This window comes from Heterodontus francisci, chromosome 30 (genome assembly GCF_036365525.1).
Source record: "Heterodontus francisci isolate sHetFra1 chromosome 30, sHetFra1.hap1, whole genome shotgun sequence".
In the NCBI taxonomy this organism is placed as follows: Eukaryota; Metazoa; Chordata; class Chondrichthyes; order Heterodontiformes; family Heterodontidae; genus Heterodontus; species Heterodontus francisci.
In genome coordinates, this window is record NC_090400.1 from 18,243,281 (window position 1) to 18,264,651 (window position 21,371).

The following is a 21,371-nucleotide window of genomic DNA, read 5'->3' on the forward strand; positions in this document are numbered from 1 at the left end:
AAAGCTTTACATCTTTATTGACTAATTCGTGTTTTATAATATAATAATTTTGTCATTTATTAAAGAAACCTGGTTGGTAGATTTAATTTTGAAACTAAAATAGATAGAGTATATAATTGGCTGCAAAAATAACTGGGTAAACATTTCAATATATGTTGTGACCTGAGGAGAAGTGGAACTAGAGAAAGGCAGTGCACTCCTCCCACCTTGGTCATAATAAAAGGTAGCTCACGCCTCCGTCAGAGCCATCATCGAACACTCCACTGGCTTGTTGAAAGTGCGATTTCGCTGCCTTGACTGGTCTGGAGGGGCAATTCAGTATGGACCACAGAGGATCTCAAGAATAATTGTTGTCTGTTGTTCACTACACAACCTTGCAATGCAATGTGGACATATCTTGCATGAGCAGGGACTGGGGCAGCAGCAGTACTGCTCAGGTGAGGATGAATGTGAAAAGCCTGAGTAGGAGGCCAGTAATGTTAATGAAAATTTGATGGATGCTAGATCCATGGGGAGATGTGCATGGGACACCAGAGAGGACCATATCTTTGCACGTTTCAGCCAAGGATGAGGCATGTAAATGCATAAAGTTGAAAGCATATCATACCCCTGTGAGCTTAGGCATTGCTGCAATCTGACAGCAGGCGCCATGTGCCGTCAAGAATTGCATCTGCAATGGAGATGTGCAGAATGCCCTGTCTGCTGGGAAGTGCATTTGAAACAACCTGTGGCATACTAGAACAATTGTCCTGCATCCAAGCATTACCCTTTGATCAGAAGCTGATACACCATTACATCACTTTGATTAGACCTTCAACTTCTAATGGATCCAGGTTGTGATGGAGCCGCACCAACTCCAAAATAAGGCTTATAAGGGGGGCCTACAGAAGCTCTATTTGGAGGCATGTTGCTACAGAAACCTGTTACCAAACTTTAAACTACAGCCAGCTGGCAGTGAAGACTGAATGCTCAAACATTAATGTTAACACAATGGACATGCCCGACAATCATTTGTAAACATCAAAGCGTGCCAGTCATAGGGCATCCATAATCATTATTCTTTTCACCTTGGAGAGTTAAGATGATAAATGAGACTGTATCAAAGATTAAAGCAAATACATATATTGAGACATAATCACATTTATAAATATATTTCATGCCCCCGTGTCACCTTCATGCTCATAATTCTTGTATTTTGCGCTTCCTACCACTGCGCCTAGGTGCTACCCTGACACTAGCAGCTGAGGTGGAAGCAGTCTGTTCATGGCGCTGCCCGTTGCCCTGGATGACTGTGGCGCACGTCCTCTGGAGTATGGGGCATTGAGGGCTCCATCCTACTGGAAGTATCCAGCACTGGTGCTTGTGCATCCTCCTTGGGCTCGCCTGCCGAAGGTGGGGGGGGGGTCAATGTCAGGGCGGGAAGATGAGACATCACTTACCCTGGGGGAGTCCTGAGAGGAAGGCTCTGGGGCAGTTGGCACACGCTCCTCCTCAATCTGGGTACACACTGACACCTGCCTGTCTCCCTGAGGGGAAGGGGCGCCCAGAGGGAGGTCCAGGTTTCTTGTCCCCCTCTCGCTTAGGCACTGCTGCATTGAGCCAATGCCTATAGTGCTCATTAATTTGAGTGCTCAGCAAGACTCACCATGAAGCTCGCCACACACTCCACTGAGGAAACCAAACGCTCATATACCTGAGACATGGCAGAAGTCATGGCTTACATGGACTCCTCCATAGCACGTGCAAAGCCAGGCATGACTTTAGGCATCTCCGACATATTTTCCCCGTGAGATTTCTGCACTTCCAGCAGGCTTCTTGTAACCTCAAACAGAGGATCAACAATGTGGGGCCAAGCAGGCGCCTGGTTCCCAGCAGTCCTCAGAGCGTCAGGAGGCCCAGCTGGCACGTACCCCCTCAGCTGCTGGGACGTGTTTGTGACGTGCTGACCAGATTGTTACCCTGACTCTAATTGCAAACCCGCCATGGACCGCTTGGATATATCTGCGCTGGCAGAAGTGGACGAGGAGGCAGGTGACAGTGTGCCCTCTGGGGCATAGGTACCTTTTTCCCCAGAAACAAAGTCTTCAGCTTGATGGCATCCCATCGATCGTTTTTGGGCACCTGCAATGGAAAATAAACAGAAGCATATTAAGTATCATCAAACCATTAGAGCGTCGCTACTTCACACTATCCTCCTCCTGTGTACACACATGGCTACAACATTAAGGTTCACACTTCATCCTTACGCCTTGACAATCCTGCCTCACTGTCTGCTACAGATCTTGCTCCCTCCTCTCCAGCTATTTGAACTGCTTCCTCCTCTGCTGGGGTCAGAATTCTCATGTCAGGGACTCCACCCCCCTGTTGTGGTCTGCTCATGGTGATTATAGGTCTGCTTGTCCGACAGGAGAAATTGCAAATTTCATGACGTGTCAGATAATGTCTATCACCCCATGTCTACATGCATCAACATCATTCATTCTGGCATGTCAGTTGCATGCAGCATCCGAGCGCAAGCAGATGCAGACTTCAAGATTTTCCACAATCAGGTGCTATATGGCACCAAAGCTAAACATGCATTCAGACACAAGGCATGGCTTCCCACTGCTGATATGAAGTTTAAAGGAACCTAGGAGGTCAATATTTGTAAGCCTCAGCCACGTCACTTACCCTCACTGATCTGAGAAAGTCATTGACCCTTTTATGACACTAAACCCAGGTTCTCCATGTGACCCCACGGTGTGATACCTCCCCTGCCACCTCCATCCATGTTGCCTTGGTCAGGCAGGAGGGTCTTTTGACTCCATCTTCAGGAAAGAGGACCTCTCCCCTTTCCCTGACAGCCTGGAGGAGAACCTGCAGAGAAGTATCACTGAACTGTGGGGCTGGACGCTGCCTCCTGGCTGACATTATAGTGGTCGGAGTGGGGTTGGTGATTGAGTCAAGGAAAACTGGAAACTGGAGTGGGAGAGAAAAAAATAAAGGATGAGGGTGGGTGATAAATAAAAATGATTCAAGCTATATTACTCAAAGTTCTGCGCAAGGGAAAAGAGAGCATGCAGGCTGGTCAGCATCCATGCTTGCAATGCAGAATGCATTATAGCCCTGCCACTGATAGTGCTTTGCAAAGTGACGTTGGGATCCACCAGTAGAAAGACGTCTCTGCTGCATAATCACACGTGCCTCCTGTGCCCGCCGCTGGAACATAAATTGAAATGTGTGATGGCTTGGGAACTGGCAAAAACGGTGGAAGCAGAAGAGCCGCCAACTTCCGGTTCCACTGTTGGAAATGCCATGAGAAGGATGAAGTACCGCCCAATGAGTAGGTCCAAAATGGAAGTCTTGGGCGTATTGTTCAGAAATGTTAATGGCAATGATGAGAAGCATTCTATCCAAAGCAGTGCAGTGTGATAGAGGCTGAGAGGCTCCATGTCAGGGACCAATGTATCAGCCCTGGGTGCTCGTCATTCCCAGAATAACTGCAATGCCAGCTCAATGGGCGGCGCAGTGGTTAGCACCGCAGCCTCACAGCTCTAGCGACCCGGGTTCGGTTCTGTGTACTGCCTATGCGGAGTTTGCAAGTTCTCCCTGTGACCGCGTGGGTTTCCGCCGGGTGCTCCGGTTTCCTCCCACAGCCAAAGACTTGCAGGTTGTTAGGTAAATTGGCCATTGTAAATTGCCCCTAGTGTAGATAGGTGGTAGGAGAATGGTGGGGAAGTGGTAGGAAATATGGGATTAATGTCGGATTAGTATAAATGGGTGGTTGTTGGTCGGCACAGACTTGGTGAACTGAAGGGCCTGTTTCAGTGCTGTATCTCTCTATGAATGCAGGTGGCCAGCCACAGCTTGGAATGGAATTTTCTTTTAGTATTTTCCCTACTCCTCCCCTAATGATACCGATTGCATAGAATTACACGGAGAAATGGCCCAACTGGTCTGTACTGTATACTCCACACAAACTCCATTCATTCTAAGTACCTCTTTGCACCCTCCCCCTGTATCCTCCTATTCCCCTCTCCCTCATGTATGCCCTTATGATGGTATATGGAGAGATAATTCTGTGATTTAATGCTCCCTGGTAGTAAATTTTGGGAAATCCAGGAATTGCAGCTCCTGAGTTTCTTTTCCTCAATTTTAATGTTTGCAAACACACAGGCAGCTTGCCTATGAATTCCCTATGAATACTGGATTATAGAAACACACGAATGATTCAATGGACATGAGTTGTTCTCTAATACCTAGCCATTCTTTGTTAGTACAATTCAACAATGTGTTTTCATGATATTTGACCATGGGATGAAACATCCTGTCCTCATCTAACTTCACACTCGCACACTTCATACAGCATGACTAATTATAGTACTACCTTAGTTGATATCAACTAAATGAGCACAGGCTCGGGTTGGCGCATTTACCTACTCAGCCAAAGGACATCTTTCCATTTCATTCTCATTTTTCTCTCTCCTTTGTTCTCTCTTCCCCTTTTTCTCAGTCTCCCCCTTTTCTTGGTTTCTCCTCTTCTCTGCAATTAATTTCTTCCCTATTGAAGAAGAGAAGAAAAGAGTTTAAGCATTCCATCGTCAAGTGAATTTTGATGTCCTTAGATGGGCGTTGTTGATACGATACAGGCTTTTCTGACTGATTTGGCACCAGTTGCTCAGAATACTGAGAGGAGGTTTATTTATAAATATGTGTATATGTTTGCTTTTTCTTAAAAAAAAAAGTAATAAATTTGTCAAAAAGGACTGGTTTATTATATTTTCTGACTGTTTGCTTCTCATTGAAATTTTTTTTAAAAAGATAATCTGTTGCAGTAGCGATGAAGTCGATGAGCATCTTTTATTTCGATTTGCTCCCCATTACTTCCCCTTGTGTCCTGCAGTCATTGATTCCATGCTGTGGACTGTTAAGTAGGTGACAATTGTACTCAGTACCTCACCCAAATAGCCACTCTAGGATCTGAGACTTGACCAGGGGTGTTGGCAGGCTGTTTGGTATGCCACTGCTGAACTTTACTCAAATGTTCAATCACCAGAGATCACTGAATAACCTTCAGGAGCAGGAACCCTGACTGATCTTTGTCATTCCATAGCCCACAACTTCAAAGAAACTCTGTGGGCTCAGTGTCATTCCAACTAAGGTGAGCAAAGAGGTAAAAAAAAACTCTTAACTGACCTTGGAATTAAACCCCCCAGCCAGCAGGTTACGTGCGGTTGTAATTTTGGTTCTGTGGCTATACTATTTTGCCCATACCCTATGTTGAGTCTGTTTTCTAATTGCTAGGCCTATTGGAAGCATGTAAGCAGTGCGGTAGTGAGGTACTCTCCTACTTCTCCAGTTTGAAGGACACTACAGCTTTGAGCAGTGCAGATTGCACAAAAGTGAGAGAAGGTCTGAACCAGATAAACGCAATTGGAGAGGTAAGAAACTGACTCTTAAATTTGGAAAAATATTGGATTGACTTGGGTTTGCAGCACAGCATCAAGCTGTCCCTTGATTCTATAGTCAGTCACTCTATGCCATCCGTTTTCCCCAGAGTGCAAAAGCAAAATACTGTGGATGCTGGAAATCTGAAATAAAAACAGGAACTGCTGGAAATACTCAGGTCAGGCAGCATCTGTGGAGAGAGAAGCAGCGTTAATATTTGAAACATTAACTCTGCTTCTCTTTCCACAGATACTGCCTGACCTGCTGAGTATTTCCAGCAGTTCCTGTTTTAATCCCCCAATTTCCCCACTAATATTCCTCCTCCTTTTCTAAGACACCGACTCCTGATAGAGTTCAGTTCCACAGCTGTTGGATGCCATCCAGTACCTCACTCAAGTGACCATTCTGCATCTGTGAGCCCAGACAATGAGGGTCAGTGGCTGTTGGACTGTGGGAAGCCTGAAAGCCAAACCCATATAGGTGCGTTTTCCAGTAGGAGCTAATAGAGTATGATCAGGAACAAGAATCGTGCATGTTTTTTTGTTTTTCCCTCCCTCTCCAACCCAAGGATGCAGAGGCCAACTGTAGCCACCCAAGCTGCTGCCCCAGCTGACAACAACCAACTCAGCAGAGAAAAGAATCAAATCTAGGACTTTCTTGGTCTATATGCTTAAGTGCCACTCTAGACAATTCATGCCCCTGCTGAAACACTTGTGGATCTCTTGTAATTCTGGATTGACGATGTTGAATTCCTACTCCTTGAATTGTTCTGCAATACTACTATCTACTTTGTGTTTATTTTAGGAGCTAAGGCCTAAAGGGAGAGACATCAAACAAAAAGAACTGGGTGATCTGGTGGAACAAGAGATGGCTGCCACATCAGCAGCTGTTGAAGCTGCTGCTACAAGGATAGAGGTGATTTGCAACAGTGGAATCTGCTTTAAGTTAATTCGATAGACTAGCAAGGCTGTGTCTTGGAAAAATTACTTCTGTAGCTGGATACAGTTTCTGTTGGTGGATGGGTAGATGCAGATATGCATGAAAACTTGCAATTCTGTTATACTTCAAGAGTAAATTATTGGAAGAGAGAAGGTAGTTGTACACATGAAGAGAATTATGAATTCCAGTGTGTGAAGGTGTGCTGTAATAGGGAGTAGCATGGTGTGGGGCATTGTTCATGCAGGTTGTCCTATTTCTCCATGTCAATGATCAAAGCTGTTGTACTTCCCCTGGAGGAGACATATGATGGTCAGATGGGAGTTCTGACAGTTATATTTCTCTCCCTTGATCTGGTGAGGACAGTTATGTATTTTCTTGCTGTGCTTCATGCTGTTGACTGAGAACTGCGCATCAAGAAAATCTCAAGCAAGCAAAGAATACGGAAACGGACCTTTGGCGAAAATCAGAAAAAAAAATTCTAGTATGCAAAGACAATTTTTTTCTGACAGAATTTTTACAGTTCTGGAATTTCAGTACAAAGGTTTTTTACTATAATATAGTCTAATACAACACGTGTGGCGGCTTCACAGAGAGGTTATTTAAGCTAGGGGAGGGGGTTTGAATGGGGAAGTTAGGTAAAGCAGGCAAAATCTGGAAGGTTCTAAGGAAATAGAAAGAGCTCTGTGCAGTGTTGCTGATTGCTACTATCGGTTCTATTAATTATTAATTGTACTCTGTTCTGTACATAACTGTGTCTGACATTTGTTTGCTAGAACTTGACAGCCATATTATCTGAAACTATGTGTGTATATTCACACAACAGGCCTAGTCTCTTCCATACTTTCTAACACAATGGTAGCAAAAGATAGATCAGCCATTTATATAGCTTGGCATGATACAGAACTCAGCCTGTTAAACATCAAACGCTTTACAAAGAAAACGACACTAGCCTTTCCCTGGCTGAGTGTTGCAGCAGGATGGAATTCTGTCACATTTCAAAGCTGCTGGTTAAAACGAGTTTTCTTTTAATCTTGTAACTAGGAAATGCTAAGCAAGTCGAGGGCAGGAGACACGGGCGTGAAGCTGGAGGTGAATGAGAGGTCAGTGCTTTCAAGTACACATGAATTTATATCGGTCTACAAGAGGTTCGGGTGCCAGTAAGGACTCTTCTGCAGCAGAGTGCCGGTAATTTTACACGGTCTTAACGTGAGCTTCCTGCTCAAAGACCCCCAGACGTCAAAGCCTCAGTTGGGAAATCTAAGAAACTTGAAAAAGAATTTATATGAGACCTGCTGTTGTTTGTTGTGGTCTTTATAGTTTTTTAAACCAAAGAATCATTCCACAAAACAAAAAATTGCAACATTTTTTATTAAATGTACCATCTATGTATTGCTGCAAATGGACTCAAAACAATGCTCAAATGTGGAGCTGGCCCACCTCCATTAATGTGGCCCTCATTCTACAGAATTCCTGAGATGAAATCTATTCCCATTCACTCCCACTATCTAGAATGCCATTGGACTAATCCACTTGTCAGTCACTCCATTGTACAGAGTTCTAAAAGACTAATCATTTTCCATTGTCTAGAATTCCAACAGACTCAGACTAATCCATTTTTCAGTCACTTAATTATACAGAGTCCAATGGACAAGTTCATTATCCATTCATACGCATTGTTCAAAACTCCAGTTGACTAATTCACTTGCCATTCTCTCCCATTGCCCAGAATTGTAATGGACTAATTTATTTCCCATTCAATCTCATTGTATAGTATTCCAACAGATGTATCATTTTCTGATCACTGCTGCTATAAATATTGAAAATCACATAGGCTCATTGCTCTTGACTCTGTTGTGTTTTTGCATGAATTTGAACTGCTGAATGAGTAATTCATTCCAGTCTGCTGTAAAGGTTTGTAAATGGCTGCTTTCGCCTGCAGTTTTATAACAATGTCAGTTGTAATATTTCTTATCCCCAATTTTCTCTCCACAGGTGTCATCAACTTTCCTGTACTTGACCCAATCTTCCTCTATGTGTCAGGGAGTTAGTTAGACTATTATCAGTAGATGCAGTCAGATATCTCGTGAATCAGGTTTGCAACTGTGTATCTGTGTACTGTTTCCCCTAAACTCATTTCCCTTGGAACTCTAGGAAAGGGAGGAATATCCTGTCAGTCTGAGCAGGATTTGAACCCAGGTTTTGGGATTAAATGACAGTGTGACCACTGCCCCAGCCCTGGACTTGGATCTTTCTCCAGATTCTCTCCTATCCAACCCCATGTCCTCTCCAACTTCTTTTTGTTCATGAGACCTACCACCTGCTCCCTCAAATTTTTCCCCACCAATCTGCTGACCACCTAAGTTTCCTTCCTGGCCCCCATGTTAGCTGATATTGTTAACGGTTTCTTCTCCTTGGGTACTGTCCCTCTTCCCTTGAAGTCTATCGTCTTGATTATGATTAGAGATACAGCACTGAAACAGGCCCTTCGGCCCACCGAGTCTGTGCCGAACATCAACCACCCATTCTTCTTCATCCTCCTCCAAAAGAAAACCTTGACTCCTCCGTCCTTGAAAACTACTGTCCCCTCTCCAACCTTCCTTCCCTCTTCCTAGTCCTTGAATGTGCTGCTTCCAAAATGCATGCCCATCTTTTTTGTAGCTCTGTGTTTGAACCCCTCCAATCCGCTCCTGCCACAGCACTGAAACATCCCTTATCAAAGTCACATTTGATATCCCGTGTGACTGTGATGAACTATTTCCTCTCATCCTTCTCGACCTGTCTGTAGCTTTTGACACGGGTGGCCATATCACCCTCATCCAGTGCCTTTCCTCTGTTGTCCAGCTGGGTGGGACTGCACTCGCCTGGTTCCATTCTTATCTATCCAGCCATAGTCAGAGAATCACCTGCAATGCCTTCACTTCCTGCTTCTGCATTGTTACCACTGGAGTTCTCCAACGATCTAATCTTGGCCCTGTTCTGTTCTGGCCGCCTTCAGCAATTAGGTAGCAAAGTAATCTTGAGTTGAGTGGTGATTAAATAGTAAGTTCTTTATTGTTAATGAACAGGTATGCAAGAGAGCTCTATAATACGAGTGACTAGGTGATTAACACAACTCACTTCCTGTGATGATGTGTGAAGTACTCAGTGTTAGTGATATCACAACATCCCCCTTTCCTAAAATGGAAATACACAAACGATAAACTATGTACATGATGAAAAAGAACAGTTTTGAACAATCTATACATATGCTCTGACTCTTGTGCCCTTTAGTCAAGTGTGTCTAAAACGTACATTTGGTCTATTGACTCAACTCTAGAACTAGACTATGCTGGCTGACCTATGCTGGCTCATCGTCTCATTCATGTTTTTATATCCCTCCATAACCTTGCCCCTCCCTATCTTTGTAATCTCCTCCAGTTCTACAATCCTCTGAAGTCTCAGCACTCCTCCAATTCAGCCCTCTTGCACATTCCTGATTTTAATCAGCCCACTTTTGGCGGCCATGCCTTCCACTGGCCGTCGACCCTGGAATTCCCTCTCTAGGCCTCCTTAAAACCTACAGCTTTGACCAAGCCTTTGATCACCTACCTTAATATTTACTTGTGTAGCTTGTCAGATTTTGTTTGATACTCCTGTGAAGAGCCTTGGGAAATTTTACTACAGTAAAGGTGCTATTATATAAGTTCTAGTTGTCATTATGTCAACAAACCCCCAGCAGGAACTTAGGTGATTTGAACATCCTGTCGTTCATATGTGTCTGTCTTCTGATCTTTTTTTCTTGAAATATCTTTGTTAAACCTTTGGGCGGCACAGTGGTTAGCATCGCAGCCTCACAGCTCCAGCGACCCGGGTTCGGTTCTGGGTACTGCCTGTGTGGAATTTGCAAGTTCTCCCTGTGATCCTGTGGGTTTCCGCCGGGTGCTCCAGTTTCCTCCCACAGCCAAAGACTTGCAGATTGGTAGGTAAATTGGCCATTGTAAATTGCCCCTAGTGTAGGTAGGTGGTAGGAGAATTGAGGGAAGGTGGGGATGTGGTAGGGCATATGGGATTAATGTAGGATTAGTATAAATGGGTCAACAAGCGCATGGGTAAGGCTTCCACTGCTATGTCCAGACTGGCCAAGAGAGTGTGGGAAAATGGCGCACTGACACGGAACACAAAAGTCCGAGTGTATCAGGCCTGTGTCCTCAGCACCTTGCTCTACGTCAGCGAGGCCTGGACAACGTATGCCAGCCAAGAGCGACGTCTCAATTCATTCCATCTTCGCTGCCTTCGGAGAATACTTGGCATCAGGTGGCAGGACTATATCTCCAACACAGAAGTCCTTGAAGCGGCCAACACCCCCAGCTTATACACACTACTGAGTCAGCGGCGCTTGAGATGGCTTGGCCATGTGAGCCGCATGGAAGATGGCAGGATCCCCAAAGACACATTGTACAGCGAGCTCGCCACTGGTATCAGACCCACCGGCCGTCCATGTCTCCGTTATAAAGACGTCTGCAAACGCGACATGAAATCGTGTGACATTGATCACAAGTCGTGGGAGTCAGTTGCCAGCATTCGCCAGAGCTGGCGGGCAGCCATAAAGACAGGGCTAAATTGTGGCGAGTCGAAGAGACTTAGTAGTTGGCAGGAAAAAAGACAGAGGCGCAAGGGGAGAGCCAACTGTGCAACAGCCCCAACAAACAAATTTCTCTGCAGCACCTGTGGAAGAGCCTGTCACTCCAGAATTGGCCTTTATAGCCACTCCAGGCGCTGCTTCACAAACCACTGACCACCTCCAGGCGCGTATCCATTGTCTCTTGAGATAAGGAGGCCCAAAAGAGTATAAATGGGTGGCTGATGGTCGGCACAGACTCGGTGGGCCGAAGGGCCTGTTTCAGTGCTGTATCTCTCTATGACTCTATAAATACTGAGGACTAATGATGTTGGGAGAACTAGTTTGGTCTTACTGGCTCTGATTATGTTCAGGAGGAAAATTAAGATAGGTGGTTGATGATTTGACTACACACCTTTTCAGACTATGAATCTGACTATGTTAGACATGGCGCTATTTCCTCTTGGAATATGGGGGAACTGTTTACATTGAAGGAACGTTTACTGCTGGGGAGACCTTTTAATTATGGGGAACACTCTAAATAGAGGCATGGAATAAGCTGGGATATTCAGAGCAGAGGAATCCCCTTGCCAGTGGTCTCAGAGCAGAGTGACACTCTGGGCCAAGAATTTCGCAGGGTAGTGATGGTCATTTAGTTTAAAGTAATTCATTTTGGAGAAGTTAAATTCAATTACCTGATATGACGTTGGGTATGGTAAGGAATGGCAGGTTTTCAATCTGAGCTACTTCACTTCAGGGTGGTGAAGAAGGCGTATGGCATGCTTGCCTTCATCAGCCGAGGCATTGAGTACAAAAATTGGGACGTCATGTTACAGTTGCACATAACGTTGGTTGGGCTGCATTTGGAGTAGTGTGTGCAGTTTTGGTCACTGCACTACAGGAAAGATGTGATTAAGCTAGAGAGGGTGCAGAAAAGATTCACAAGGATGTTGCCTGGGTTGGAGGGCTTGAGTTATAAAGAGAGATTGGATAGGCTGGGTCTGTTTTCCCTGGAGCGAAGGAGGCTGAGCGGGGACATGATGGGTATATAAAATTATGAGAGGCATAGATAGGGTAGATAGCCAGAGTCTGTTTCCCATGGTAGGGGTGACTAAAACTAGAGGGCATAGATTTTAGGTGAGAGGGAGGAGATTTAAAGGTGATCAAAGGGGTAAATTTTTCACACTAAGAATAGTGGGTATCTGGAATGAGCTGCCAGAGGAGGTGGTGGAGGCAGGAACAGTAGTGACATTTCAGAGGCATCTAGTCAGGTACTTGAATGAGCAAGGCATAGAGGGATATGGAATTAATGCAGGCAGGTGGAATTAGTATAGATAGGCATTATGGTCGGCATGGACGTGGTGGGCCGAAGGGCCTGTTTCTATGCTGTATGACTCTATGACTCTAATTCCCAGTCGCAAAAGATTGGCTTTTGAAAATCTATTCCCTGAAAGGAATTGGATAATTATCTGAAGAGAAACAAATTTGCAGGGCTACGGGGAAAAGGCGGGGAGTGGGACTAGCTGAGATACTCTTGCAGAGAGCCAGCACATACATGACCGGCCTTCTGTGCTGCAGCTATTCTATGATTCTGTGAAATCTTCAGGATGTAGCATATGAAAATTTAAATGAAACTGGAATTATTTTCTTTCAATTGTTTTTTTTCATGAATGATGTTGTGAAACTGTTAGGAAATGATTGAACAAGCATTCTGCATTTTTATTTCCTGTAGAATCCTTGCATCCTGCACTGATCTGATGCATGCAGTCAAAATGTTGGTTCTGACATCAAAGGATCTACAGAGAGACATAGTGGAGAGTGGAAGGGTAAGAGCATAAAATTGTTGATAGCACTGAGACTTAGTGAGTATACAGGATGGTATGTGAGTTAAGATGTTGCAAGGCAGGTAGCTGATTGAAAGCTTTGGAAGGATCATGAAACAAAGCTACAATGCTTTGGGAACTCTATGTTCTTCCAACTCTGGACTGTTGTGCATATCCCCACTTCCTTCGCCCCACCATTTGGTGATTTGCTATAAACCATCTAAGCCTTGAACCCTGGAAATCCCTCCCTAAATCTCTCCACCTCTCTCTCCTCCTTCAAGACACTCCTTAAAACCTATGTCTTTAACCAAGCTTTTAGTCACCTATTCTAATGTCTCCTGCTTTGGTTTAATTTTCAGTCTTTGTCTGATTATGCTCCTATGAAGTACTGAGGGACTTCTTACTATATTAAAGATGGTTGAAATGGATGATGCCCTTAATTGCTCCTCAGTGATTCCTCTATCCCAGTCATCTCATGAGAGGGACGATGCAGTTTGGAGGCTCCACAGCGCAGGGTGTTGGAGTAGGATCTACCTACTCGAGCAGCTCTGGCAAAGACTCTTGAGCAAGTCACCTTCCCAAGTCCTCAGTTAAGATTTTAAATTACTAAAATGGTTATTTACAGTGTTTCTCGAGTATCTGTTGAAGTGATGGCAGGAGGTCAGGAGAAGACACGAGAACTTATTGGCTTAAACTTTTTTTTGTGAAATGCTGTATACCATATTATCTCACTGCCTCGTACTCTGCTCCCTTTCTGACCAATCAGATTTCACGATTTAAGTTGAATATAATAGAATCCCTCTTCCCCGTTCTTCAAATACATCTTAATGAGTGAACTCCCTCAAAGGGACTGCTTCACGTAGTACAAAGCCATACCGAGAACAAGGTCCCAAGATTGATTCCTGCTCTGTGTTGAGTTTGCGATGCTGCAGTTACCCTCACAGCCTTTGGGTTAGTGAGAAAAATCAGCCAGGATTTCTACAACCCATTGCTGCTCTGTTGGAAAAGTCCAGATGTTTGAACTTTGAGTGAGGGAGGGCATGGTTCTGGTACCCTCTGTGGTGAATATCCTACTGGCACTCACATGAGGATTGGGCATTTGGGTGAGGTTGCAGATGGAAGCACCTTCAAGAGAGATAAGGAGAAAGTTGTTGGGGGGGGGGGAAGTACTGCGATGAATATTGTGTTTCTGGTTAACAGGGGGCAGCATCCCAGAAAGAGTTCTACGTCAAGAACTCCAGGTGGACTGAAGGCCTCATCTCTGCATCAAAGGCTGTAGGCTGGGGAGCCACTGTGTTGGTGTAAGTATTGCAACTGCTGTTCATTTATAGTCCAGTTTGTCAGTCATCTGCGGAACTTCACCAAATATGCAGCTACGCTGTTGAATCTGGATTGCAAGTGCAGTTACAACCTATTAGGATTCAATGTGGTGTTTAAAGTTTCCCATTTATCAGTATTCCAGTACAGCTGAAACACTGGCGTCTAGCTGACAAAATTGCCCAAGTAGGTCTTGTCCACGAAATGCAGAGCAAATCCAATCTGGACAATTACATCCCCATCAGCCTACTCTCAATCATCAGCAAAACGATGGAAGGAGTTGTCGACAGTGCTATCAAGTGGCATTTACTCAGCAATAACTTGCTCAACAATGCTCAATTTGGGATCTGCGAAGGCCACTAGGCTCCAGACCTCAATAGAGACTTGCTCCAAACGTGGACAAAAGAGCTGAATTCAGGGGTGAGGTGAGAGTGACTGACATACATGCGCTGTGGATAAAGGGGAACCCGTTGACGTACTGTAATTGGATTTCCAGAAGGCATTTGACGAGGTGCCACATAAAAGGTTATTACGCAAAGTGGGAGCTTATGGTGTAGGGGGTAACATATTAACATGGGTAGAAGATTGGATGGCTGGCTGAAAACAGAGAGCATGCATAAATGAGTCCTTTTCTGATTGGCAGGATGTGACGAGTGGAGTCCTGCAAGGATCTGTGCTGGGGCCTCAACTTTTTACAATTTATATCAATGACATAGATGAGGGGAGCGATTGGCATGGTAGCTAAATTTTCAGATGACACAAAGATAGGTAGGAAAGGTGAGAAAGCAGTCTAAGGGTTCCCACTCAGCCTTTGTCTGGTTTAACCTTAACAGGGTTTAATTTTAAAAACACCGTGTTTTAGCTCCCCGCTCAGTTATTCCATGTTCACTGCTTTCCAATTGTAGGGCAAAGGAATCCATCAGACAGGTTTTCTTAGATTTAAACAAGAAAGGTGGAAGTTTATTAACCTTAAACTCTAATTCGGGTAATGACTACGAGTATGCGACGCGACCACGCTAGCGTGCATACGCGATAAACACACACGTAGATAGAGACAGAAAAAGTAGAAAGAATAAAGGGGAAATGTTTGAGGCAATAGCTGCGTGTATTTACAGTCCTTTAAGTTCAATGTGGAATCTTTGGTTGCCGGTAAGTCTTGCTTTTCGTTGGGGACAGAGCATGTTTTAACTTGTTTCAGTATAGGACTCTTTTCTCTCTTGAGGTTTAAGCGACTTCATTGGATCTGGAGGTTTGTGAGAAAGCAAGAGAGAGCCAGCCAGGAGAGAGGCTCTCTTGTTCCAGGTTCAGTTACAATCTTCAGTCTTTCTTCAAACTGTCCTGTGTGTAGTTCAAAAAGCCTGGGCCAGCAGGTTAATCATGTGACCAGCTGGTTTAACCACTCCTGCGATGGTGGATTCTCCATCTTAGCAGACACTGGAATGCGAGCTTTCTTACACCTTCAATGTCTGGTGATCAAAATCCATTTGAGTTAATTGGACCAGGGAGTAGTTGCTTTGTCTCTCCACGCACTCTCTTAATATGCAAATGTCCTCCAACCAAATGTCTGGTGATCTCTTTAAACAAGTAATTTCTTCACTCCAGCAGTTTAAAATTAATGTTCATATGACAAAATTAATATGCCTCATTCTTGGCAGGTGAGGGGGGGCTTCATGACAAAAGCATGTTGGGAAGAGGACATAAAGAGGTTGTAGATAGGTTGAGTGAGTGGGCAAACATCTGGCAGATGGAGTTTAATGTGGGAAAATGTGAAGTTATTCACTGTAGCAGGAAGAATAAAAAAGCAGAGTATTACTTAAACGAAGAACGACTGCACAATTCCGAGGTGCAGAGGAATCTAGGCGTTCTAGTGCATGAGTCATACGAACGTACGAATTAGGAGCAGGAGTCGGCCACTCGGCTTATCAGGATCAGGTATCATTCATGAATCCTCAGATATTGAAGCAGTTCATGCCCAGATGCAGCAAGACCTGGACAACATTCAGGCTTGGGCTGATAAGTGGCAAGTAACATTTGCGTGCACAAGTGCCAGGCAATGAGCATCTCCAACAAGGGAGAATCTAACCATCTCCCTTTGACATTCAGCAGTATTACCATCGCTGAGTTCCCCACCATCAACAACCTAGGGGTTACCATTGACCCGAAACGTAACTGGACCAGCTGTATAAATACTGTGGCTACAAGAGCAGGTTAGAGGCTGGGAATTCTGCAGTGAGTAACTCACCTCCTGACTCCCCAAATACAGTCCACCATCTGCAAGGCACAAGTCAGGAGTGTGGTGGAATACTCTCCACTTGCCTGGATGAGTGCAGCCCCAACAACACTCGAGAAGCTTGACACCATCCAAGACAAAGCAGCTAGCTTGATTAACACGCCTTCTACCACCTTAAGCAAGTACTCCATCTACCTTGGCAGCAGTGTGTACCATCTACAAGATGCACTGCAGCAACACGCCAAGCCTCCTTTGACAGCATCTTCCAAGCACGCGACCTCTACCACCTGGAAGGATAAGGGCAGCAAACACAAGGGAACGCCACCACCTGCAAGTTCCCCTCCAAGTCAAGCACCCCCCTGACTTGGAACTATATCGCCGTTCCTTCACTGTCGCTGGGTCAAAATGCTGGAACTCCCTCCCTAACAGCACTGTGGGTGTACCTGAATCATATGGACTGCAGCAGTTTAAGAATGCAGCACACCACCACCTTCTCAAGGGCAATTAGGGATGGACAACAAATGCTGGCCTTGCCATCCCGTGAGCAAATAATAAAGAGCTGACAGGAGAGATAGGTTTGATCCTCAATCAACATTCAAGGCAAATAGAATGTTTGATTTTTGTATCGAAGGTATAAAGTACAAAAGTAAGAAAGTTATCTTGAACTTGTACGGACCTTAGTTGAAGTATTGTGTATTTATTATTGTTTTGAGCATTTCATTATAGGAAGGATATAATAACAATGGAAAAGCTGCTGTGTAAACTAGATAAGGCTACCAGGGATGAGGGGTTACAGTAATGGAGATACTTGAGAAGTTAGAGTCTTTTTATTAGTGCTAAGAATGTCATTGGGTGGCTTGATTGATGTCTTCAAGATTATGAATAGGTACGATGAGGTAAATAGTGATAGATTGTTTCCACTGGTTGGAAAGGCAATAATGGAATGTCGCAAGTCTAAGTAGAACGAAAGGGGAGGATGGTAATTATGTCTTCACAGAGAGGGTTCTTAGCATGTAGAATTCTCTGCCATAAACCGTTGTTGAAGCAGGATACAATCGAATCTTTTAAAAGGGAATGCTCCTAGTTTAAAGGCGAAGGTAAGTGTAGAAGTTGGAGCACAAATGTTTACTGCTTTGGACAGTTCACATGCCAGGACACTAATCTGTACATTTACGTAGCCTCTTGGTCCTGTAGCCAATACCAGCTAAATGTGGAGACCTGCAATGGGCATATTAGTTGAGAAGGAAAATACCCATGAAACTCCAAATGTCCACAAGCTAGGAGGGATTTCAAAATTATTAGCAGATGGGGCAGGTGGAGGGCTAGTATTTATCTACTCCTCTGATAATCAGTCTGTTAATATGTCAAAAATCTTGAGTCTGCACACATCCTGCCAATGCTTTCTATCGCATTTATGCTGCCTGTGTAAACTTGTTATGCTGCAATTACAACGTCCTCCACTAGAGGCACTGTGCTGCGTCTTGACTTGCCATGTGCAAAACCACAGATTGACTGGTGTAAAGCCTGACATCTTAGCTGAGTCCTACTTTGTCCACACTTGTTGTATATCCACAAGTGCGCTTTCTAACAAGTATCAATATATATTACACAGGAATGTGAGCCTTAAGTACCTTTTCCCCAACCCACGACCAGTTATTCTGTTAGTTACTGTTCTGGTTATGAATGTTAGAAGGGAGGAAACAGCGAATAAGAGTTATGCTGTTTCTCTGTGTTCTGGGACTGCTTCTGTTTGCTGTGCAATCGATGATTTGAATATCGGGCTAGAGAGAGTTAGAGGTGTGCAAAGGAAATCCGACCCAAGTCCGAATGGTGGTCCCGGAAGCCCGACCTGAACCTGACACATGCCATCGGATCCCATCGGGGTCAGGTTGGGTAGCAGGCCTTTACCCATGTACTGATGTAAAGGCCTGCCACCTGACCTGGCCCCGACGACATGTGTCGGGTTCGGGTCGGGTGGGGTCGGACTTCCGGGTCCGAAATTCAGGCGCTCATTGGGTTTCCTTTGCACACCTCTAGAGAGAGTGGTCTGCAAATTTTCAGACCATCTGAAATAGGAGACATCGTAAATAATTCAGAGGACCAAAGAAAGCTGCAAGGATATACTGATGAGATGGTGAAATGGGCAGAAATGTGGCAGTTGGAACTCCGTGTCATTAAAAGTAAGTTGGTATATTTTTGTGAAAAATATACTTTGAATGGGGGAAAGCTTGGTGATATGGAAGAGCAGAAGAACACAAGAAATAGGAGCAGGAGTAGACCATATGGCTCATTGAGCCTGCTCCGACATTCAAAACGATCATGACTGATCTTAGGATTCAATTCCACTTTCCTGCCCGCTCGCCATACCCCTTGATTCCACGAGAGACCAAAAATCTGTCTATCCCAGCCTTAAATGTATTCAACAATGGAGCATCCACAATTCACAACCCTTTGAGTGAAGTAATTTCTCCTCATCTCAGTCCTAAATGATCGGCCTCTTATCCTGACACTGTGCCGCCATGATATAGATTCCCCGACTAGAGAACATAATCTCTCAGTGTCTACCCTATCCAGGCCCTTTAGAATCTTATATATTTCAATGAGATCATCTCTCATTCTTCTAAACTCCAGAGAGTCATAGGACGACCCCCTCATCCCAGGGACCAATCTAGTGAACCTTCACTGCACTGCCTCCAATGCAGAGTTATTGATAGTTGGAGGGTCACAGACTTTAAAAATAGCATCTCGAGAAGGTAAGGCCATAACAAAAGTTAATGGAATGCTGGATTTTATAAAGTCATTATGACACAGAAAAATGCCATTCGGCGCATTGTGTACATGCCGACTCTCTAGAGCAATCAGAAATAAAATATAACTATGAAACACAAATACAAAGGGAGACTTGGAAAAATTGGGGATTTTTTCATTAATACTGGAGATAACAAGGTGATTCAATTAGAGATGTTTAAAATTATTGATTTGCTCTTGGGATGTGCGTGTCACTAGCAAGGCCAGCATTTATTGCCCATCTCTAACCTCCCTTGAGAAGGTGGTGGTGAGCCAGCTTCTTGAACCACTGCAGTCCAGGTGATGTAGGTACACTGATATTCTGTAATGGTTTGATGCAACTGAGTGCTTGCTGCGTCATTTTCGAGGGAAGTTAAGAGTTAATCACGTTGCTGTGGATCTGGAGTCGCATGTAGGCCTGAAGGTCAATAGTGAACCACTGGGTTTTTATGACAGACCAGTAGTTTCATGATCATTAATAATGAGACTAGCATTTTATTTGAGTTATTAATTAATTGAAATTAAATTCCCCAGCTGCTATGGTGGGATTTGAACATGTGTCTTCAGAGCATTAGTCCAGGCCTCTAGATTACTAGTCCAGTAACGTTACCACTATGCTACTGTCCCCCTAATACAAAATTATTGAAGGATGGGATAGAGATAGAGACACATGCTTTCCACGACTAAAGGGCTGAGACGAAGGAGAGAAAGGTATAAGATGAAATGTAGGAGATTTAGGACAGAGAACAGGAGAAATAATTTTTACACACAAGGTTGTGAGGCTGTGGAGTAGAGGCCGTGTCAACATTGAAGAATAGGTTAGATACGTGGCTGAAGGAAAGGGGAATAAAGGGACATGGCAACATGGAATTAAGACCATTTGTGTTCAGGGAACACCACAGAACGTTGATTGAACCTAAAATCTTCCTGATCCAAAAGCAGTAAATATTACCAATAATCTACCAGACAACCTAGGTTATTCAAAATGTATTAAATATCATAAGAGTTATGCTACAGAGATAAGCTTTAGTGGGCTGAATGGCCCTTTCTTATCCCTGATTTTTCACAGGTTGCTGTTCAGGAAAGATAGAAGGAGGAGGAGGAGTAGCAGTACTAATTAAGGAGAACATTACAGTGCTGGAGAGAGAATGTTTTAGAGGGGTCAGTGACAGAAGCTATTTGGTTAGAGCTAAGAAACAGTAGAGGTATCATTACACTACTGGCTGTATTCTATAGGTGACTGAATAGTGGGAAAGATATAAAGGAACAGATTTGCAAGGAAATTACAGGGAGGTGCAATAACTATAGAGTAGTTACAATGGGAGACTTCAATTATCCTAATATAGACTGGGATAGTAAGCGTGTAAATGGCGGAGAGGGGCACGAGTTCCTGTGTTCAGGAGAATTTTCTACATCAGTATGTTTCTGGCCCAACGAGGAAGGAGGCATTCCTGGCTCGGGTTCTGGGGAATGAGGTGGGTCAAGTTGATCGTGTCATTTAGGAAACAGTTATAGCATCATAAGCTTTAGGTTAGCTGTGGAAAAGAGCAATCCAGAGTAGAAATAATTAATTGGGGGAGGGCCACCTTCACAGGAGTGAGAACGATCTGGTCCAGGTAAATTGGAATCAAAGATTGGCAAGCAAAATTGTAACAGAACTGTGGGCTGCCTTCAAAGAGGAGATAGTTCAGGTACAGTCAAGGTACATTCCCACGAGGGGGAAAGGTAGGACAAACAAATTCAGAGCTCCCTGAATGATGACAGTGATAGAGAGTAAAATAAAACAGAAAAAGGGTGCATATGACAGGTGGATAATATGATTGAGAACCAAGCTGAACGTAGAAAGTTCAGAGGGGAAGTGAAAAAGAAATAAGAGAAACAAAGAGAGAGATACATAAAAGGAATCCAAAATTTTTCTATAGGCATATAAATAGTAGAAAGGTGGTAAAAGGAGGAGCGGGGCCAATAAGGGACCAAGTAGAGGATTTATGCCTGGAGGCAGAGGGCATGGCTGAGGTACTAAATGAGTACTTTGCCTCTGTCTTTCCCAAAGAAGATGCTGCTGCCCAAGTCATAGTGAAAGAGGGGGTAGTTGAGACACTGGATAGGCTAACAATTGATAGAGGAGGTATTAGTAGGCTGGCTGTACTTAAATTTGATAAGTTATCAGGTCCAGATGAGATGCATCCAAGGATACTGAGGAAGTAATGGCGGAAATTGTGGAGGCACTGGCCATAATCTTCCAATCCTC

The 21,371-nt window shown here is 44.2% G+C and overlaps 1 protein-coding gene across 2 annotated transcripts in view; it reads left to right on the top strand.

Annotated features, from left to right (window-relative positions):
• Nucleotides 1-21,371, top strand: part of hip1 (huntingtin interacting protein 1) — a 249,125-nt gene that overhangs the window by 217,596 nt on the left and 10,158 nt on the right. For both annotated transcript variants that reach the window (XM_068010196.1, XM_068010197.1), the window contains 5 exons: nucleotides 5,284-5,420; nucleotides 6,232-6,342; nucleotides 7,408-7,466; nucleotides 12,696-12,789; nucleotides 13,987-14,087. In XM_068010196.1, the coding sequence (XP_067866297.1) occupies nucleotides 5,284-5,420; nucleotides 6,232-6,342; nucleotides 7,408-7,466; nucleotides 12,696-12,789; nucleotides 13,987-14,087 (502 nt within the window). The remainder of the gene's footprint in view (nucleotides 1-5,283; nucleotides 5,421-6,231; nucleotides 6,343-7,407; nucleotides 7,467-12,695; nucleotides 12,790-13,986; nucleotides 14,088-21,371) is intronic.